The 20,581-nt window shown below is 42.6% G+C and overlaps 2 protein-coding genes across 2 annotated transcripts; one reads left to right on the top strand and one right to left on the bottom strand.

Annotated features, from left to right (window-relative positions):
• Positions 1 to 458: 458 nt before the first annotated feature.
• Positions 459 to 2,994, bottom strand: dnal1 (dynein, axonemal, light chain 1). The gene is made up of 8 exons (XM_058615613.1): positions 2,917 to 2,994; positions 2,635 to 2,673; positions 2,200 to 2,309; positions 1,988 to 2,043; positions 1,837 to 1,892; positions 1,605 to 1,731; positions 1,307 to 1,447; positions 459 to 1,108 (listed from the first exon to the last, which is right to left on the bottom strand). The coding sequence occupies exons 1-8, from the start codon at positions 2,917 to 2,919 to the stop codon at positions 1,059 to 1,061; spliced, it is 582 nt and encodes a 193-aa protein (XP_058471596.1). The 5' UTR covers positions 2,920 to 2,994; the 3' UTR covers positions 459 to 1,058.
• A 9,982-nt stretch (positions 2,995 to 12,976) lies between these two features.
• Positions 12,977 to 19,311, top strand: dio2 (iodothyronine deiodinase 2). Its single transcript, XM_058614465.1, has 2 exons — positions 12,977 to 13,423; positions 15,592 to 19,311. Exons 1-2 carry the CDS (start codon positions 13,199 to 13,201, stop codon positions 16,165 to 16,167), a joined length of 801 nt encoding a protein of 266 aa, XP_058470448.1. The 5' UTR covers positions 12,977 to 13,198; the 3' UTR covers positions 16,168 to 19,311.
• Positions 19,312 to 20,581: the final 1,270 nt, after the last annotated feature.

Raw genomic sequence — 20,581 nt, 5'->3', positions numbered from 1 at the left:
TGACGTCATGTGACTGCAGCATAATCCAGTTCATCTGTGTTTGTCTCTAACTGTTGACGTCATGTGACTGCAGCATAATCCAGTTCATTTGTGTTTGTCTCTAACTGTTGACGTCATGTGACTGCAGCATAATCCAGTTCATTTGTGTTTGTCTCTAACTGTTGACGTCATGTGACTGCAGCATAATCCAGTTCATTTGTGTTTGTCTCTAACTGTTGACGTCATGTGACTGCAGCATAATCCAGTTCATTTGTGTTTGTCTCTAACTGTTGACGTCATGTGACTGCAGCATAATCCAGTTCATCTGTGTTTGTCTCTAACTGTTGACGTCATGTGACTGCAGCATAATCCAGTTCATCTGTGTTTGTCTCTAACTGTTGACGTCATGTGACTGCAGCATAATCCAGTTCATTTGTGTTTGTCTCTAACTGTTGACGTCATGTGACTGCAGCATAATCCAGTTCATTTGTGTTTGTCTCTAACTGTTGACGTCATGTGACTGCAGCATAATCCAGTTCATTTGTGTTTGTCTCTAACTGTTGACGTCATGTGACTGCAGCATAATCCAGTTCATCTGTGTTTGTCTCTAACTGTTGACGTCATGTGACTGCAGCATAATCCAGTTCATTTGTGTTTGTCTCTAACTGTTGACGTCATGTGACTGCAGCATAATCCAGTTCATCTGTGTTTGTTCATCCACAGAAGGAGAAGGCTCGGTAACAGAATTACCTGACTAACATCTGTTTGTTTAGCTGTCGTTAGAACAACCTTGGACACTACAGAACATCAGCGCTGGCTTCAATATCCTTCATATTTCAAAGGATTAGAAAGAGAAGTCATCAGGCTGATGATGTAAATAGCATTAGGAACTGTGCTTATTGTGTAGCTGCACTCATTAAAAACAAAGTAAAGTATTGTCAGTTTACTTACACACTTATTCTGTGTATTTATTGGCTGTTCTGTGCTTGTTGATGTAAAGGTTATAAATATACTGTATATGAAGAAGAAGAAATTAAACTATACATAACATCAGAAAGACATAGACACAGTCATGCTTCTCAGCTCTCTCCGTCTCCTTCATCCTCTTCCTGTTTGATAACTGGGGTTCCTAATAAAAAAAGAACAATCTTCAAAGTGAGGACTTAAAATGACCTAAATGTGCACAATTATAGTAACATGTATCAACATGGTAGCATGTGGCTACGTGTGACATGTCTCTGTGGTCTGCTGATTTTCTCTTTTATTTCTTTTTTTGGGACGGAAATAACTAAACTAAAGAAGATTGGTTATAAACTGATATTCTCACCGTCTAGTTTCTTCAGATTAGGAAGCCTTTTGGAGGCTTCGTCCATCCAAGTTCCCTCGGCTGAATGTTTCTCCTCCAGAGGATTTCCAACAAACACCAGGTCTAGGAGGCATGGAAGTTCAGCTAGCCTCACAAACTCTCCTACACACACAACACACAACAGCATCAGCACCTTTGACATCATGTGACACCATTTATCCAGAAGAAAGTGCAACTGAAGCGTTCCCTGTGGAACAGAGGGAACAAACACTGACATCATCTCATAAATCCCACTAATTCAAGTGTGTTTCACACTCACCCCATTCTTTCACCAGGTTGTTGGACATGTAGAGGACCTTCAAGTTCTTCATACACTGGATTCCTTTCAGTTTCTCTATCAAGTTATAGGAGATCCACAACTCTTCTAATGTGTCCCCTACTGCCTCCTACACACACACACACACACACAGTATTCAAAAAATATGTTTAGCATTTGAAAGCTTTTCTGAAATCCCTCGAGGTCACAAAGCTAATGTAGTTATTTGACTCACCAGTCCAGAGAGGGCCTTTATATTATTTCTTCCTAATGATAAGATCCTGAGGTTTTCTGGTGAACACAGTAAAACAGTAAAACAGTAAAACAGTAAAACAGCACATTACCATGAGCAGAGTTTATGTTGAGCGTGTGAAGTCAGAACTCACTCAGGCCGTTAAGATTGGTTATTTTCTCAATACAGTTTGTGGACAGGGACAGCTTTCTGCAGGACACACAAACACACACACACACACACACACAGTACAATCACTGTGACTAAACAACTACATCATTATTAAAAGTGGAGATTAAAGGAATAATCTAGATTTCTAATCCTAACTTCCTGTGGAACACATTGATAGAAAACGTCAGGACTCACTCGCAGTTGGTCAGTGTGGACAGAGAAGCGTCCATCTTCTCTATAGGAGGAACCTGACCATAGAGTTTTATTGCTTTAGCGTCACCAGCTTTCTCCCCCGCTCTCTCCTCCTGTACACACACACACACACACGCACACACAGTGTGTGAGAGTGACGTCACTGCTTCAGTATAACAGTAGAGTGTCACATCCAGCAGCTGCTGAGCGTTAACGTTGTGATGTCTAACATTTAAATCATTGTCCACTGACCTCACACAAAGCTGATGATATCAGTGAGTCAAGTCTCTAATATGACGTCATTCACGCGTCATCAACTTATTATTGTCCATGCTGTGTATTTGCAGCAGTGTAAAGTGTATGTTCTTTTGCGGGGCTTTTGAAAGTGAGGCAGCAGCTAAATGGAACTCAGCCTTCATGGACGTGATTATCACTCACCCACTTAGTCAGAGCTTCTTTCACAGTCGTTCCTTTGGCCTGAGGACAGAACAGGACATTTGAATCACAATGTAAACATGCGGACACACCGGTCTGTGTGCTTGTATAAGGTTAGCGGAGCGGCTAATCACAGTTAGCTCCTATATTAGCCCGAACCACAGGACAAATGTGAGCCGTGTGTCTCTGACATGAGTCTCTACGTGTCCGGTAAATGTTTGGAACACGGTTTCACCGGAAAACACAAGAACGAGCTTTAAAATATGTTCGAACATCAACACTCACCATGTTGACGACCGACGTGAGCTCTGGTTGCTATGGCACTGACACACACGGAGCACGCGGTCTGCGCCTGCGCACAACTCGGACTGCGCTTGACCCAATTCATTTAGGAACCGCTGTGTTTCAGTGAGCGCGAGACCGTGAGAAACCTGCACGATGACGTGGATATGACATCAGCAACACACGGAAATATTATTCTAACAATGACGATAATTATTATAATGATGACATCTCCCTGATGCTAAGTGAATATCATATGACGTCATGATGATCTTCTCCTGACAACAATGTGATCGCTGTTTCACTTCATACAGCAGCTCAACACTGCCCTCTGGTGATAAAAGTTTAGTGTTGCATGAAAATCTTTCTTAATCTGGAATTACCAACCGTGTGGATTAAATTCAGGTTCAACTGTGGCTCTGGTGAATGCTGTTTAACGGGTCCTCAGGTGTCAGCTGAGACCAAAACTAACATGGAAATCAGTGACTGTCAGTCAGTGGAAGGAGTGAGCTCACGGCGAGTTAACTCTGGAGCTGCAGGCAGATCCATCACTGACTTTGAATGATGGAGTGAGTGATCACACATTCATCTGTGACAAGAACTGCACTGAGGTTCTGTTCAATGATCCCATCTTACCTGAGCTGGAAGCGGCAGGTCCCACACACACACGTACAGAGACGGATCAAATACCCTCTGTGGTGAATATTTTACCCTGTTGGTCAGGGAGAGTCAACACTGTCATCTCACTCACACACAGAGCTGGAGTAACTGAAGTTTAAACATGTAAATCCTGTTTGTTTAGTTCTGGTTTAGTGGTGCTGGTGTTTTCAGGGCAGCTGCATTTCTGCCTTCTTCTGGATTTAATCATCCATTATTCTTTGGGTCTGTGTTTGTGATTCATTCAGGAGCTCATGTTTTTCATAGGTTTGGTTTTTATTTGTTATTTGACACGATAAAAACTCTGATATCAGCCCTGACACTTGTCTCCACCCCTGTCTGCACTGGTGTTTAAACTCAGCCACCTTCTCTACCTCGACTAACCATCAGTCCTCTTCTCTCCAGGCTTCACCTGTCACCTGCTCTCACTACAGATTACAACATTATCTGCAAACTTCCACTGAACTGAAGTCATCTGATCATGAAGGATGAAGCGTCTGTCAGGGCTGAACAGCTCTGCAGAGACTGTGAAAAGGTTTGGGTTCTTCCAGGTCAAGAATTCAAGGCTCGTGTTACAGATCATATGACTGCTCAAGGTTCTGTGTGTGTGAGGGCGGGGGAAAGACGAGCAGTATAAAGGCAAAGATGAAGATGTCAGCTGAGCTGAGACGATGAAAGGTTCACACTGTGATGTTCACAACAGGCTGGAGCAGGAGCAGGAGCAGAAGGTTTGGACGACAAGGACTCGATGTCGCAGAGAGGAAACCTCTGGAGTTCAGAGCGCTCGCTGCCAACGTCGACAGGCGATCGTCTGTTTATCTTCAAGCAGCTGTGAAATTAGCCAATGCTGCTCATGTTCTGTCCAGACCTAAACATCCGAGGGCAGAACAAACAGCAAACATCCCACTGCCGCCCATCAGTGGATCAAACACCAGCTCTGGCAAAGTGGAACCTCCACACAGGAAGGAGGCGGCCAAACTAAAAGAAACTGGAAATGTGACGGTGAAAAATCCAGTGTTCAAAGTCAAAGACAACCAAGAGAACAACAACGCTTTGGTGGATTCACCCTCTCACCACAGCCACAGACACGAGCAGCCAGGTCCTGCACCTGTGGAACCTTCAGTGTTTCAGAAGAACCACAGGCACGAGCAGCCAGGTCCTGCACCTGTGGAACCTTCAGTGTTTCAGAAGAACCACAGGCACGGGCAGCCAGGTCCTGCCCCTGTGGAACCTTCAGTGTTTCAGAAGAACCACAGGTACGGGCAGCCAGGTCCTGCACCTGTGGAACCTTCAGTGTTTCAGAAGAACCACAGGTACGGGCAGCCAGGTCCTGCACCTGTGGAACCTTCAGTGTTTCAGAAGAACCACAGGTACGGGCAGCCAGGTCCTGCACCTGTGGAACCTTCAGTGTTTCAGAAGAACCACAGGTACGGGCAGCCAGGTCCTGCACCTGTGGAACCTTCAGTGTTTCAGAAGAACCACAGGCACGGGCAGCCAGGTCCTGCACCTGTGGAACCTTCAGTGTTTCAGAAGAACCACAGGCACGGGCAGCCAGGTCCTGCACCTGTGGAACCTTCAGTGTTTCAGAAGAACCACAGGCACGGGCAGCCAGGTCCTGCACCTGTGGAACCTTCAGTGTTTCAGAAGAACCACGGTCACGGGCAGCCAGGTCCTGCACCTGTGGAACCTTCAGTGTTTCAGAAGAACCACAGGCACGGGCAGCCAGGTCCTGCACCTGTGGAACCTTCAGTGTTTCAGAAGAACCACAGGCACGGGCAGCCAGGTCCTGCACCTGTGGAACCTTCAGTGTTTCAGAAGAACCACAGGCACGGGCAGCCAGGTCCTGCACCTGTGGAACCTTCAGTGTTTCAGAAGAACCACAGGCACGGGCAGCCAGGTCCTGCACCTGTGGAACCTTCAGCAGCTGAACATGACGTCAGGAGAGCTTTCCCTGAGTATCAGGATTCTGAAGACATAGGTCAGACAGAGCGACTGAATGATGACGATGATGATGACGATGATGATGATGATGAGTACTACACACAGCAGAGGATCACAGACTGGGTTCTTAAAGTCAACACCAGCCTCTTCACAACAGGAACAGATGAGCTGAGAAGCTGGAAGCCTGCAGAGGAGCAGGATGTGTCGACTATAAAGATCATTTATTCTGGAGACTAAACAGTTTTACTGTGTTTGTCATAGAATCACTGTAACATGATTATCTCAGGACTCAGGACCCGGGTTCACGGCCTTTCTCTATGTCTTTCTTTGTGTTTGCCCTACGAGGGATTTGTAAATATAAATGTTAGAATACAGTATTTTAGAGAGAAGAGAATCCAAAAGTTGACAAAGTGAGCAAGCACTCGGTGTCAAGAGAGAACCCGACTCAAACATTATTACAGCAGAGACAGAACAAAGCAACAGGAGTAGCTGGTTTTTACTGTGTCATCTGTAAATGAGCACAAGAAAGAACAGAGTGTTTCACATGAAGTCAGAAACACTTTGTTTTAGAATCACAGACACAATCACAGACAGACACAATCTTTTTGTTTTTTTTAATGTATAAATATATCTGTATCTTGTCACATGACCATGACGTTGGACCGCTGATGAAGAAACATAAATAATGATGTTGATGACGTGGTGAGCATGTGCTGTGTAACTTTAGAAAAGATCAAGTGTTTTATGAGCTCAACTTTAATCCACGTCATTCACTGCTGTTCATCTTAAAGAGCTCATTAAAGTTCAGGTACAAAAAGCACCATAAGATGGCGCTATAACCACAGGAACTGTAAGTCTGATATAATCTGCTGATGCTACAGATCTGATCTTCATGATTCATGTATTCATAATTTCATTTTTAAAATCCCATGTTATAACCACTGTCAACTGGTTCATCACTGATTCATCACTGGTTCATCATCACTGGTTCATCATCACTGGTTCATCACTGGTTCATCACTGGTTCATCACTGGTTCATCACTGGTTCATCATCACTGGTTCATCATCACTGGTTCATCACAGGTTCATCATCACTGGTTCATCATCACTGGTTCATCATCACTGGTCGATATATGAGTAAGTAGAACATGAAGACCAGCAGCGACAGTGAGAGTGTGTCTCCAGTGACACACGAGCAGGTACAAGTTAAACTTAGTTAAACATTAACTGTAAAGAAACACGCTGCTCATCTAAAGATCAAGTACAACAAACACAACGTGGTGAAAGTAAGAAACGATTTCCAAATAAATACTCATGAATAAATGATGTTGTTCAGCAACATCAGTGAATTCAGAGAAAGTGGAAAGATTTCTGTGTGTGTGTGCATGTGTGTGCGTGTGTGTGCACGTGCGTGCGTGTGTGTGTGTGTGTGTGTGTGTGTGTGTGTGTGTGTGTGGTGAAACAAGTATTGACCTGTCTGAAAGGACAGACGGACAGCAAACATCCACACTCACACACAAACAGCACGGCAATTATTTATTTAGTGTGAATGAAATGTATTTGATTTGATGTCTGGTCAGTGTGTCCTTCACTGTGTCCTTCATTCACCAAACACATGTGATGTTTGTGCTGCTTTACACAATTAAAGGTCCAATAATATGACTGATGCTAACAATGCTAACAATGCTAACAAAATCAACACTCGTTAATATTATTATAACAGTTTCAGACTCTTCTCATAATCCTGATTTAACCACCGATGGAACTGGGCTCAGGTCTCCGGCAACTGTCATTAATCTGTGCAGTCTGTCTGTCTGTCTGTCTGTCTGTCTGCCACAGGCTGTGTGTGTGTGTGTGTGTGTGTGTGTGTGTCACAGTGTAACAAACTTGTTGAACTTAGAGCTGAAGAACACTGACATTAAAGGTACAGTATGTAGGATTTAGAAACATCTGTCACTCCACTCTAACCCAAACATGGAGAACCTGTATCATGTGACCTGGTCCTCACACGTTGAACAACGTAAGTTGTTGAACTATATAAATGTCAGGCACACACACAGAATCATTACATATGCCAGGTATTCTATTTTCACTCAAACATTCAAACAGAGTTCCTTTAGCTGCTTTGTTCGGTTTCATGTGCAACTTGTGTCAGCTAGTATTTCACTGTCAAACAATTCCTGGAATGTGTGTGTGTGTGTGTGTGTGTGTGTGTGAGTGTGTGAGAGAGAAGGGGCTTTACATAATATAGAGCTCTTAAATATGTCAGAGCAATCAATCATGATGTATCGGTGATGTCATCAGTACGTTGACAGCAGCATGATGATCACAGGTGAAACTACATTTTAATATAAAACATCGATAAAAAGCACAGAGGAGGTCAAACTGCTTCTGTCACATTATATAAGGTTATGAGAGCGAGGACAGCGCACTGTGTCACAATTATTGATTCTGTCTCTTCTGAGTACCATCCACTACACACACACACACACGTTGGACATTCATGACTTGAGGGGACATTGCATTGACTTACATTCATTTCCTGGAGACTTACTTAAACCACAATGACTACTGGCCTAATCCTAACCTCAACCTAATCTTAAAACATATCTTCACCTTAAAGTCTAGTTATTTACGTTGTGGGGACATGATTTTTCCCCATAATGTGACTGTGTAAACAGTTTTAGGTCCCCACAACATTAGTAATACCCGTACACGCGCGCACACACACACAAACACACACCTGTCCTGCATAAAGGAAGCAGACAAAACTGTTACTCAGAATGTTACAAAAACTGTTTGACTGTCTTTGTGTTGTAATTATAGAATTCTGTAACGTTAGATTGATGTGTTGAAGGAAAACCTCATCATTGCTTCATCTCACTCAGAATCAATGACTGTGAGGTTAAACTGATTTATTTTACATTTAATAAAATAACATGATCATCACCATGAGTGGTCCAAAAGTTACTGTTTTAAGATTGTTTAGATTTTTGTGTGTCAGAAATAAAGACACAGAACACACACACACACACATGATATAACTGCTCAACCAAACACTGGGAATTCACTGATGGCACGTTTCCACCAGCTCGCCTCGCCTCGCCTCGCCTCGCCTCGGCACGGCACGGTTCAGTCTTTCAGTTACAAAGACTTGATCCTAAACACCTGGGTTCCAGGTTCTAAAATGTCTGGTTTACTTAGAGACAGCACTGATGATCACAGACCTGCAGCTGTGATTCAGTTACACTGAAAACAACTGCTTTACAAGTCACTGTCACGGAAACCAACCTAAACTGTGCCGTGCCGTGCCGTGCCGTGCCGTGCCAGGACCATAGTGGAAAAGGCCATTAGTCCTGATTTTCTGTAACTAATCCTGAGTTCCTGCTAAAAACACAGATTTGGTGCAGAGGAGAGAAAGAGCAGTTTACTTCAGACTGCGTCGTATACTGTATTTATAAAGTTTGGCCAAAACATCATATCTTCATTTTCTACTAACTTTTTTGTACAAAAATGGCACATTTATGTTTCTAAAAGTATGTTACTAGTGCTGCTCTCTGACTTCATCTTTTTCCAGAAATGAAAGCAAACAATTAAAAAATTATCTCCCAGGAAATCTTTGGTCCACCGGCTGCTGATGGTCTGTAATCTATGGGATTAAAGTGATTCAAGTTTCACACTCTCTGTTCTGAGACGCTGGGGGTGTGTCCTCTGGAGGAGGGGTGTGTCCGTCACTGTTTGTACAGAATATAAACGTAAGTTCCTGTTGGACCTGCTTCAGTGTGTTCTGAGTTCACTGCCACACACACACACACACACACACACACACACACACACACACGTGCTGGTGACAGAAACATACAGAAACAAACAAATGTATGTTTCTGTCAACGAACAAAGAAACAGGGACAAAAACATCCGTGTGGATGGTTCTTCACGGCGTAGACCACAGAAACGTCCCTGGTTAGTGTGTGAGCAGGTGCAGTTACTGAACACACGGTGAGGATTTACAGGAACTTTATGTGTAATAATGTTTTTATTTTACATGATGAAAAGCATGAATTTCACAAAGGCCACATTTTCACTCCTGGTTTAAAAGTCACACACGCAGGAATTCTTCATGATGACGGACAGAATAAAAGTCTCATGCGAGGACATGATGGAGGTATGGATGAATAAAGCTTAACTTCAAAGATCTGGGTCTCAGCAAACTTAATCTAAGTTGGAGTCAGAGATGTGATGAGGATTACAGGAGTATGACTGACACGTCAGAATATTCAAACTCTTCATTCTAAAAGCTCGAGACTTTAGTTAAATGTGGAAAACCTTGTTTTCAGGCTGTTTCCAGGCAGAAGCAGCACACACTGTGTGTGTGTGTGTGTGTGTGTGTGTGTGTGTGTCTATATAAGCAGCCACCCTTCACCCACAAGATTCTATACGTCAGGGTCGTTGTCCTGCATTTGGATGAATCTGAGGGCACAGAATGTTAATGTGTTCATAGACAACAACAAACGTATCCTTAAAATATGCCACAGTCGTCACTGATCCACCGCGTGTGAGTCCCTCACCTTTCTATACGTCAGGGTCGTTGTCCTGAGGACAGGGAATGTTAATGTATACGTACGTATGCGTTCATCCTCGTGCTTCTGTCAGCAGAGAAATCATCAACCACAACACACACAGTGGTGACTTCAGGTCATGCGTGAGTTTATTTATCACTTAAGATCATTCAGTATTCAGCCTTTCATCGTCAGTGAGTGTCCTGACTCTGGGCCAGAGTTTGGTTTGTTCGTCTTCCCGTCGGAAAGCTCTTCTGTGTCGTGTCTCTTCACGTTTACATGCTTTCCAAGTCTGAGTGCAGAGTAGAAATTTGATTTATTGACCGCGTCTGACTCCGCCTCCATAGGTGGCGCTGTATCTCTAGAAGCAAGTGCTTATAGCGTAGTGCTTACTGTTCACCTTTTACGTCACAGAAAGACAAAGAGTGAACGTGAGAGTGAGTTTTTTCTCTCACAGATGTCGTCTTCTTCTGAGAGGACATTTTAGTTTCTGCACAGGACACAAAGTCCGACTCCATTTCGGCTCATACATGCAGAGACAATCAGAGTTGGCTCTTCATTTTGTGACTTGTGTTTGGGATCATCTCTTCATGATCAGCAGTCCGTTCTTACATGAGTAGTAAATGTTTGCTCACTGATCTCTTGATTACCTTTGATACCCAGGAACTCATCTGATCAGAGAAGAGCAATGACCATCAGGACAGATCATGTTGACAAATTCCACTTCACTATAGGCCACAGAACCAGATCGTTCTGGTTCTGAGACCATGTTCAGGTCTTCTTGTCATTCACTGTTTTTCCTGCTATTAAATATTTATAGCTCTAAAGTTTTTAAAGCACCAAAAAACAGCTTTACATGGTCTAATGTTATAGACGCTGCAGTGTTAGTGCACGTGAGGGAGGAGCCTAATGGAACAGACCAGGTCTGTGTTCAAACCAGAACTAGAGCACAGTACGGCTGTTCTTCCGAGGACATGGACTTCCATTCATTTGGACAGGCTACACAACCTTAACCTTAACCTTAACCTTAACCATTACCTTAGCCATAACCCTAACCCTTAGCCTTAGCTTTAACAATAACCTTAGCCTTAACAATAACCTTAACCTTAGCCTTAACAATAACCATAACCTTAACCTTAGCCCTAACCATAACAATAACCATAACCATTACCTTAGCCTTAACAATAACCTTAGCCTTAGCCTTAACAATAACCTTAACCTTAGCCTTAACAATAACCTTAACCTTAACCTTAGCCCTAACCATAACAATAACCATAACCATTACCTTAGCCTTAGCTTTAACAATAACCTTAGCCTTAACAATAACCTTAACCTTAGCCTTAGCCCTAACCATAACCATTACCTTAGCCTTAGCTTTAACAATAACCTTAGCCTTAACAATAACCTTAGCCTTAACCATAACCTTAACAATAACCTTAACCTTAGCCTTAACAATAACCTTAGCCTTAGCCTTAACCATAACAATAACCTTAACCTTAGCCTTAACCATAACCTTAACAATAACCTTAACCTTAACAATAACCTTAACAATAACCTTAGCCTTAACCATTACCTTAACCAGATAATGTCTAACCCCAACCTTAACCTCACCACAATTCAAATCTGCCACAGTAGGACCAGGTTTTGGTCTCCATGAGGACAACTGGTCCTAACAAGGTCGGTGTTTATGTCAGAGAAATGTGTTCTGTATATGTGCGCGCGCGCACACACACACACACACACACACACACACACACACACCAGGCTAAATCTGTTAAACATTATCTTTTATCCAAGTGTGAGTGAGTGAGTGAGTGAGTGAGTGAATGAGGTGAAAGGTGGGATTAGACTGCAGTGAAACATTCTGATGTCTCCAGTGTTGTTGAGGGTGTGGTCAAACCTGTGATTGACACCATTTCATTAAAGCCGACAAATTAGCTTGACTTATGCAGTCGATCAAGTTAAAAGCAGTGAAATCCTAAAGAACAGTTTCCAGTGGCTCAGTGGTTAAGACCGGTACCCTGTGTGCAAAAGACTTCATGGTCGCAAGTTCAACTCCACCCCTGGCAGGTTGAACTCTCTTCCCTTGTAAGTCGCTTTGGATAAAAGTGTTTGCTAAATGACATGTAATGTCATCTCAGTCTGCTTCTGAGCATTTAATGTTAATGTGTCTTTCGTTGGCAGTGATTAATGTAAATGAAGAGTCTGTGATGTAAATATGATGAAGAATGACTCTGGACAGACACACACACAGGCTGAAATCCCCTTGGGCAGCAGGTTTCTACAGGCTTTGCACAGCTGGCATTTTTAAGCTTTATCTCATTATTGGTGGCAGAGCGTCTGAGGCTGTGTCACATGAGAGGTGACACAGACAAGTGTCTGCAGGTCTCACGTTCAGGAGGTTTACGTCTTTTCAGAAAGGTGAACGAATGCTCCGTTGTATTTTACTGCTTCTGTTCTTTGCTTTAATTCTGACCTCAGTCTATCCATGCTGCTGCTGCTGCTGCTGCTGCCGCTGCTGCTGCTGCTCATCATCATTAGCCCCAACTCTTATCCCCAATAATCTTAAATTCTTTGGTTTTATTTTGTAGTTGAAGATTTGGTTGACTTATATAACTCCAGTTCTAATGTGATACAAAAATATGACATAAGTTATTATTACAATTATCAAAATAGTTGACGATTCATTTAGTAATTGATTAGTGATCGATTACAGAATAACTGTTGCAGAAGTTTAAACTCTCACATCAGCTGTGCTCCATGTGGAAAACAGTGGCTGCGCACATGACTCACTCAGGGAGGGGGGGAGGGGGGGTGGAGTGGGGGGAGGGGGGGTGGAGTGGGGGGAGGGGACAGGCTGCCTCTGACGTCACAGTGTTGCTGCAAAGATAAGGATTCATCTGAACTACAATGTTCGTCCCTCTATCAGGAGCGTGGAGCTCAGGCAGCCTGTGGTGGCGCGGAGCACCTGAGCGCGCGCGCGCACACACACGCTCACACACCTGACCTCTCTATCTGTGTGTCTGCAACAGTCCACGGAACATGACTGTGAGAGAAGCAGCGGAGTTGTGCGTAATGAAGCTCCACGACAGTCTGACATAAACGCGGAAAAGACTAAAGAAAGAAAATGGGAACGGCGAGTGAGGACGTGCTCGTGACGCTGCAGATTCTGCCTGGTTTCTTTTCCAACTGTCTCTTCTTCATGCTCTATGACTCTGTGGTGCTGCTGAAGCGCGTCGTGGCGCTGCTCAGCAGCTCCAGGTCCGGAGGTTCCGCTGAGTGGCGCCGCATGTTCACCTCCGCGGGTCTGCGCTCCATCTGGCACAGTTTCCTCCTGGACGCGCACAAGCAGGTAAACCGCTGCACTTTACTTTGTGTCTGCAGTTTAAAACATGTCGTTTATTCCCAAACTGAACAAGTGATTCCATGAAATCACAGGTGGATTCAGAAAAACACCAAAAGCCACCTGCTCACAGCTTAGAAATCTTTATATATATATATCTATACATACATTATACACGTATATGTTGTTTTGATGTTTCCATAGCAACAGAAACAGCTAAACAACCAGATTATTTTCATTATTGATTATTTATAGAGCATGTTTAATATAAGTGCTGTACAATAACTTTAAATATTTTAAAATGACATAAAACACAAACAAAAAATAAATGTTGAAAAAATTAACGAGTTTTACTGATTTTGTTGTATTATGGAGCAAAGAAACCAGAAAATATTCACATTTAAGAAGCTGAAACGTTCTAGTAATGGAATATTAATCAAATACTGTTGCAGCTCTACACCAAAATAAAAAATAAATATTAATTATAATATAAAAGTTCTAATGTTTTGTTTATATCTTTTAACAGAAACCTAAATATAGACATAAAGCAACATAAGTAATATCATAAATATATTGATAAATAAATGTCAAACTACTACAACAATATAGAATAAAAAGCCCATATGTTCACGTCAAAATTACAATGAGTAAATAAAAATAGTGTGACCCTCGTACGTCATTGTAGTGATAGTTACAGATGCTCCAGCTCCTCCCTCACATCACTGTCTCTCTCTTACAGTCCTAGTGATTACTGTGTAAAAACACTTGATCTTTACACGTGGAGCTCGGTCAGTGGGAGCCGCACAGAACTCTTTAACACGAGCACATCACTGACGACACGTTTGCATGACTGTGATCACACCACGGGGAAAATTCCAACTGTTTGTGAAAACTGACAAGTTTCTAGTAAAAGCCGTCGTGTGGTTATGACGGTGATTCCACCGGAGAATCAGCGTCTTCGTCACCAGAGAGGACAGAGTTGGACATAACGTTCCATTTTTTTGTCCTGTTTCTGGACATTGAGACAAAAACTCTAACACATGTTATTTTAAATTCACAGGTGGGTTTTTTTCTAAATAAAACTTGATTTTAAATTGTTAATGCACTATTTCAAAATGACTGAAGTCACAGGACTTTTTCTGGCCCTTTTATGCTTAAAATAAGCAACAACAAAAAAGAATGAAAAAGGCTTTGGTGTTAAAGGTTAAACACACCAAAAAAAAGATCTATTTTTAAACTTATTGCAATAACATTTAATTAAAAATGTGTTAGATCTGAGGATTGTGACGTAGTCACAGAGGAATTAAAACATAATAAATCAGAGTGCATGGATTAGCACATGAACCAGTCTACCTGTGAAAATCATCCCTGAGGCGTTTGGAAACCTGAATCCAAAGATTCTCTGCTGGGAACCTGCCACCATTTCTAAATCTAGACCACACACTGTCTATATGAACATTTATTTAAACGCTATCAAAGCAATTACACATTTAAAGTATAGAAGTACATTTGCTAGTGCCAAGCTGTCATTTAATACTTGTTTTATTGATATTTAATCCCAGTTTATACATCAGGAGATGTCTTTTCATTAAACCGTAATTAATGAACAATTTCAGATTACAAAATAAAAATCTATGTATTAGTTAACCAAGTTAACAAAATAACCAAGTTAACCGTTGTTAACTGTTAACAAAATAACCAAGTTAACTTTTGTTTTAATGAACAGAATTTGTGTGTCACCAATGAAGATTTGCACTCTCTTGAATGATCTTGTAATTATTGTTTTCATTTGACTGCACGTCCTTTAGTCCTAAACAACATAAACGTAGTATTAGCTGCAGCTGTGATCCACTCTGATACACTTTGGCCTCGTGAACTCTAACCATGTAGCATGATTTGTATGCTGCATCCTTCATCTGAACACCAGCTCCGTCAAGCAATACTATCAGACCTGACTGAGGGAGCGTTTGTGTGTATACAGCAGCATCGCATTTATTTACAGGCTGTGACATGGGTGGCGCTGGATCCACTTGAAAGGTCTCAGCCTCTGGACTGTGCTCCAGCAGGATCCGATTCAAAGGGCGCCCTGGATTAAACACTAATGTAAAACAGACTTATATATTCTATTTCACTGGACCTTTAAAGAGTAAAAATGACCTCCTTATTTGTCTCCTCAGGTCAAACTTGGACGTGAAGCACCAAACTCTAAGGTGGTGGCGGTGCCTGGTGGCCCCCGCAGCAACGCCACCACTCTGCTAAACGCTGCCAGGACCCGGAATGAGGACGAATGCCATCTTCTGGATTTTGAGTCATTAGACCGCCCTCTGGTGGTCAACTTTGGCTCAGCCACCTGACCCCCCTTCATCAGTCATCTGCCAGCTTTCCGGCAGCTGGTGGAGGACTTCAGTGACGTGGCCGACTTCCTGCTGGTGTACATTGACGAGGCTCACCCGTCTGACGGCTGGGTGGCTCCTCCCATGGGGTCGTCCTCTTTCAATGTACGTAAGCACCAGAACCTGGAGGAGAGGCTGGGAGCAGCGCGGAAGCTCACGGAGCACTTCTCGCTGCCGCCACAGTGCCGGCTGGTGGCAGACTGCATGGACAACAATGCTAACGTGGCGTACGGCGTGGCCAATGAACGGGTGTGCATAGTGCAGCACAAAAAGATTGCTTACCTGGGGGGGAAAGGCCCTTTCTTCTACAGTCTGAAGGACGTGCGGCAGTGGCTCGAGCAGAGCTACGGTAAACGGTAGGAGAAGAGGACGACTGTGAACTCAGGCCAAAACTGCCCCCACTCTGAGACCAGCACTTAAAAAACAAAGACACAGATCACGTCTCTGCTTCACCTGGATTTATGCCGGCTAATAATCAAATAACTCAAGTTAGGAAGAGCTCAAACGTTCCTATTTTTATGAACCTGTTTCTTTAAGGTTTTTTAATGTCACCTTCGTATTCACTATTTCAGCATCTTCAAATCAATCATTCTTTTCCTTTCTGGGAAAAAATTAATTGATACAAAATTGTTCGAGGGCTATTTTTTTTATAGTGCCCATAAAAAGTATTTTCCTGTGTACAGCACTGAACCAGAGTCCATCAAATGTGGCTTTGATGGACTTGACGGACAACAACAACAACAACAACAACAACAACAACAACAAGAGCCTTTTACACGCATGTAGTCCACAGACACGGGTTGGACTCTGGCAGCTGGAGGTTTGGCTTCTGACACCAAACATGTTTCCTGTGTAGCTTTGACGACACTCGGCTATAATGTCCATGGGACCAAATGAATCCGACAATTCCACGTGACAATTATTCTGACTAAACAGCAATTCACATGCACTTATATCACTTTACCTTATATTTAGGTGAGAAACAAAGAGAGGATACTGTATATCCATTAATCCATCGTCCACATGAGGGTCAGGGGCTGCTGGTGCCAATCCCAGCTGACACAGGGTGAAAGGCAATGGACAAGCATTCACTCACACACTACAGGCAATGTAGAAAAGATCTGTCCAACAAATGCACTGACCTGCATTTTTCCATGTTTTTCTTCTGTGCACAGGCTGCTTGTTTCATTTCCTGGTGTAAACCTGGAGGGTGGAGACTAGTTTGAGTCCAAAACTCTGGTCCAACTTAACGCACACATGCGGTGGTAATTCCACTCCTAATCACATCATCTGTTAGTCTGAGTTAGTTCGATTCAGTCGGACGAACATGTTTACTTGTATTTTAAAGTGACAATAGATTCTTCTCCTAATGTCATGTTAATGTACTGACTCCAGTCTGACTGTGTGACATTATTTCATTTAACTTCTTTTGTTGTTGTGAAAAACATGTTGTTGTGATGCATCAGTCATCTGCCACATGGTATGGTATACATGGTGTACATGGTATATACATGGTATACATGGTATATACATGATATACATGGTATACATGGTATATACATGGTATATACATGGTATACATGGTATATACATGGTATACATGGTATACATGATATATACATGGTATACATGGTATATACATGGTATACATGGTATACATGGTATATACATGGTATATACATGGTATACATGGTGTACATGATATATACATGGTATACATGGTGGGGGTGTGGGCTGTGCCTGATGACCACCTCAGTGTGATGAAATCAGCAGATCAGTGTGATGAAATCAGCAGGTCAGTGTGATGAAATCAGCAGATCAGTGTGATGAAATCAGCAGGTCAGTGTGAGAACAGACTGCAGGTGTTGAAGAGAAAGCGACAGAAGACCAGCTGACTGTCGTGGGTGGAGCTTACTTTACTGGACTATTTTCCTCTGGTACCTCAGGGTAACGATCACGTGATGGAAGCACGGCTCTGACCATGTTGTGATTCTGTTCCCATGAGATGTGGCAGATTTGACATTGATCCAGGTCATCATTGGATGACCTGGATCACAAAGTAGATTTGCAACTAGTTAACTCTGGGTTTACTTGTGTGTTCAGTTGATTAACACGACACAGAGAAGAAGAACGTCGTTGATATGAAATGAGACCTAAAGATCATGTCCAGATTATTCACTGCTGCTGTGTGAATGTTGGGACACAGTTGACCAAAGTGCTTCTCAAAATAAAAGCATTACACAGCAGCTCATCAAGATAAGCAGAAGCTGCAACTTCACGCTATTTCTAAACATCATCATTTATTCACAGTTAACTTTTACTTTTACTGATTCAGCAGATTTTCCAGCTCCCTCAAACATAAACAACTTTATTGTAGAGCTGCAACTAACGATTATTTTCATAATCGATTAATCTGTCGATTATTTTCTCGATCAATCAATGAATCGTTTGGTGTTCAGAATATTAGAAAAACTTAAAAAATGTGGATCGGTGTTTGTCAAACCTGGAAATGATGATGTTCTCCAATGTCTTGTTTTGTCCACAAACTTTTGATGATTTCTTTGTTATCCAGAGCAAAGAAATGAAGAAAATATTCTCATTCACAATCAGAAATCTTTTTTTTAATCTTGAAAAAAACTTCAAACCGATTATTCGATTATCAAAATAGTTGCCGATTGATTTAGTAATTGATTAATAACTGATTCATCAATGAATCATTTCAGCTCTACTTTATTGTCACATTAAAACTGTGCAGTTAAAGCACAGTTATCTACGTATAATTCTAACTTTGCTGTTGTCATGTGACTGACATTGTCCCCGTCAGGATCCTGTAGGAGTGAGGACTTTTGTTTTTCGGTAGATAATCTGAGCCTTTAAAGTGGCTGCTTCAGAGCAGATTAGACTCAGCATCGGTTACCATGGTGATTCATTGACACAGGGAAATCTGAGTTAAACCCAGAGATAAGAGGAGAAGCCCACAGAAGAATAACATACTAATCCTGCTTTGTGATCCAGGCCTCCAGCCTAGATTCACTCACTCACTCACTAACTAACTAAATAACAAGCAGCAAAACAGTGTCAAAGTTACAGTAGAAACTAGTCAAGACTCCACACACGGTCAAGAAGGTCAAGAAGGAGACTATGAGGAAGTGAAAGGACAGACGGAGATTTAAAGGTTTGAATTTGTCTGGATGAAATGAAAAGTATAAGAAAACTGAGACGTTGGTGGAGTGTGTGCTGTGGAGGACGCACAGATGCTTTAGTTCTGGTCTCAGTGACAAAGGTGTGCCAATGAAAGCCTTTGGTGAAAGAGTCCCAGACTCGGCCTCTGGTTGGATGTGAACTGCACCTGGTCAGTGAAGACTAGAACCATTTCATCTGTGTGTGCTCAAACACACCTGTATCTCTGTGACTATTTCAATAACTGGCCTTTTCTTATTCCTGTTTAGTGCAAGGTTTTATTTTTCTAGTGTCAAAGGAAAGTAATAAAGTCAGTGTTTGCTACAGAAATGGTTTTTCTTCTTGTCTTTTTGTCTCCAACTTATGAACATGCAAGGCCATTTAATATCTGCATGTTTTTGGGCTGTGGGAGGAATCCAGAGATAATCCAAACACAGGCAGTAATCCAAACACACGGTAATCCAAGCACACGCAGTAATCCAAACACACGGTAATCCAAGCACACGCGGTAATCCAAACACACGGTAATCCAAGCACACGCAGTAATCCAAACACACGGTAATCCAAGCACACATGGTAATCCAAGCACACGCAGTAATCCAAGCACACGGTAATCCAAGCACACGTGGTAATCCAAGCACACGCAGTAATCCAAACACACGGTAATCCAAGCACACACGGTAATCCAAACACACGGTAATCCAAGCACACATGGTAATCCAAGCACACATGGTAATCCAAGCACACGCAGTAATCCAAGCACACGGTAATCCAAACACACAGGGTAATCCAAGCACACGCAGTTATCCAAACACACGCAGTAAGCCTAGCACACGCAGTAATCCAAACATACGGTAATCCAAGCACAGGCAGTAATCCAAACACACGGTAATCCAAGCACACGCGGTAATCCAAGCACACGCGGTAATCCAAGCACACGCGTGCAAACTCCATACAGAGAGGCCGCTTTGCTGCGAGGCAACACCACGAGCCACTACTCCACTGTGTGGCCACCATTTCAACAAATGATTTCAAATTTACAACAAGAATGTAACCACTGGCCAACTGAAAGGGAGGGAGGGAACCGGAGGGTTGCCGGTTTGAGTCCCCACCAGGTCAAAGGGCTGGGGTAACCCTGAGCACGCTGCTCAGAACGGTGTGTGTGTGTGTTTAGATTCAATGCAGTAACTGAGGATTACAATGTTGAGGTTTGTGAATGAGTGTAAGTGGATGCCACGCTGTCTGTGTCTCTGCAGAGAGAACGACAGCTCTTTTATTATTGTTGTTCACAGCTGTGATACGAGAGCTCACCACTTATCACCAGCCTACTGTGTGTGTGTGTGTGTGTGTGTGTTTCACTGCTGGGGGTGGAGAGGTTCATGTCCTATTTTTAAGATTATTTGAGTTAAGATTATTACTCTTGACAGAAGTGTACATGTAAGGATGGATTGATTTGCTTATTTAAGAGTCCTGCACTCATCAGTTTAGCCCTTTAAACCTGAAGGTCCCCCGATTGGGGCAGAGCCTGCACTAAACACCAGAGAATATAGAGATGATTCACAGCGACAAACACAGCAAAGACAACAACTACATG

The sequence above is a fragment of the Solea solea genome, chromosome 18 (assembly GCF_958295425.1).
Source record: "Solea solea chromosome 18, fSolSol10.1, whole genome shotgun sequence".
NCBI lineage: Eukaryota > Metazoa > Chordata > Actinopteri > Pleuronectiformes > Soleidae > Solea > Solea solea.
The sequence above is the reverse complement of the archived record's forward strand: the minus strand, read 5'-3'. Positions and strand labels throughout refer to the sequence as shown.

Bases quoted from the DNA above. Each gene is read 5' to 3' on its own strand.
- dnal1 (XM_058615613.1), bottom strand. The intron at 2,310-2,634 runs GTGAGTGATAAT...GTGTGTGTACAG, and splicing joins AAGAAGCTCTGACTAAGTGG to GAGGAGAGAGCGGGGGAGAA. The intron at 1,448-1,604 runs GTGAGTGTGAAA...TTGTGTGTGTAG, and splicing joins CAACCTGGTGAAAGAATGGG to GAGAGTTTGTGAGGCTAGCT.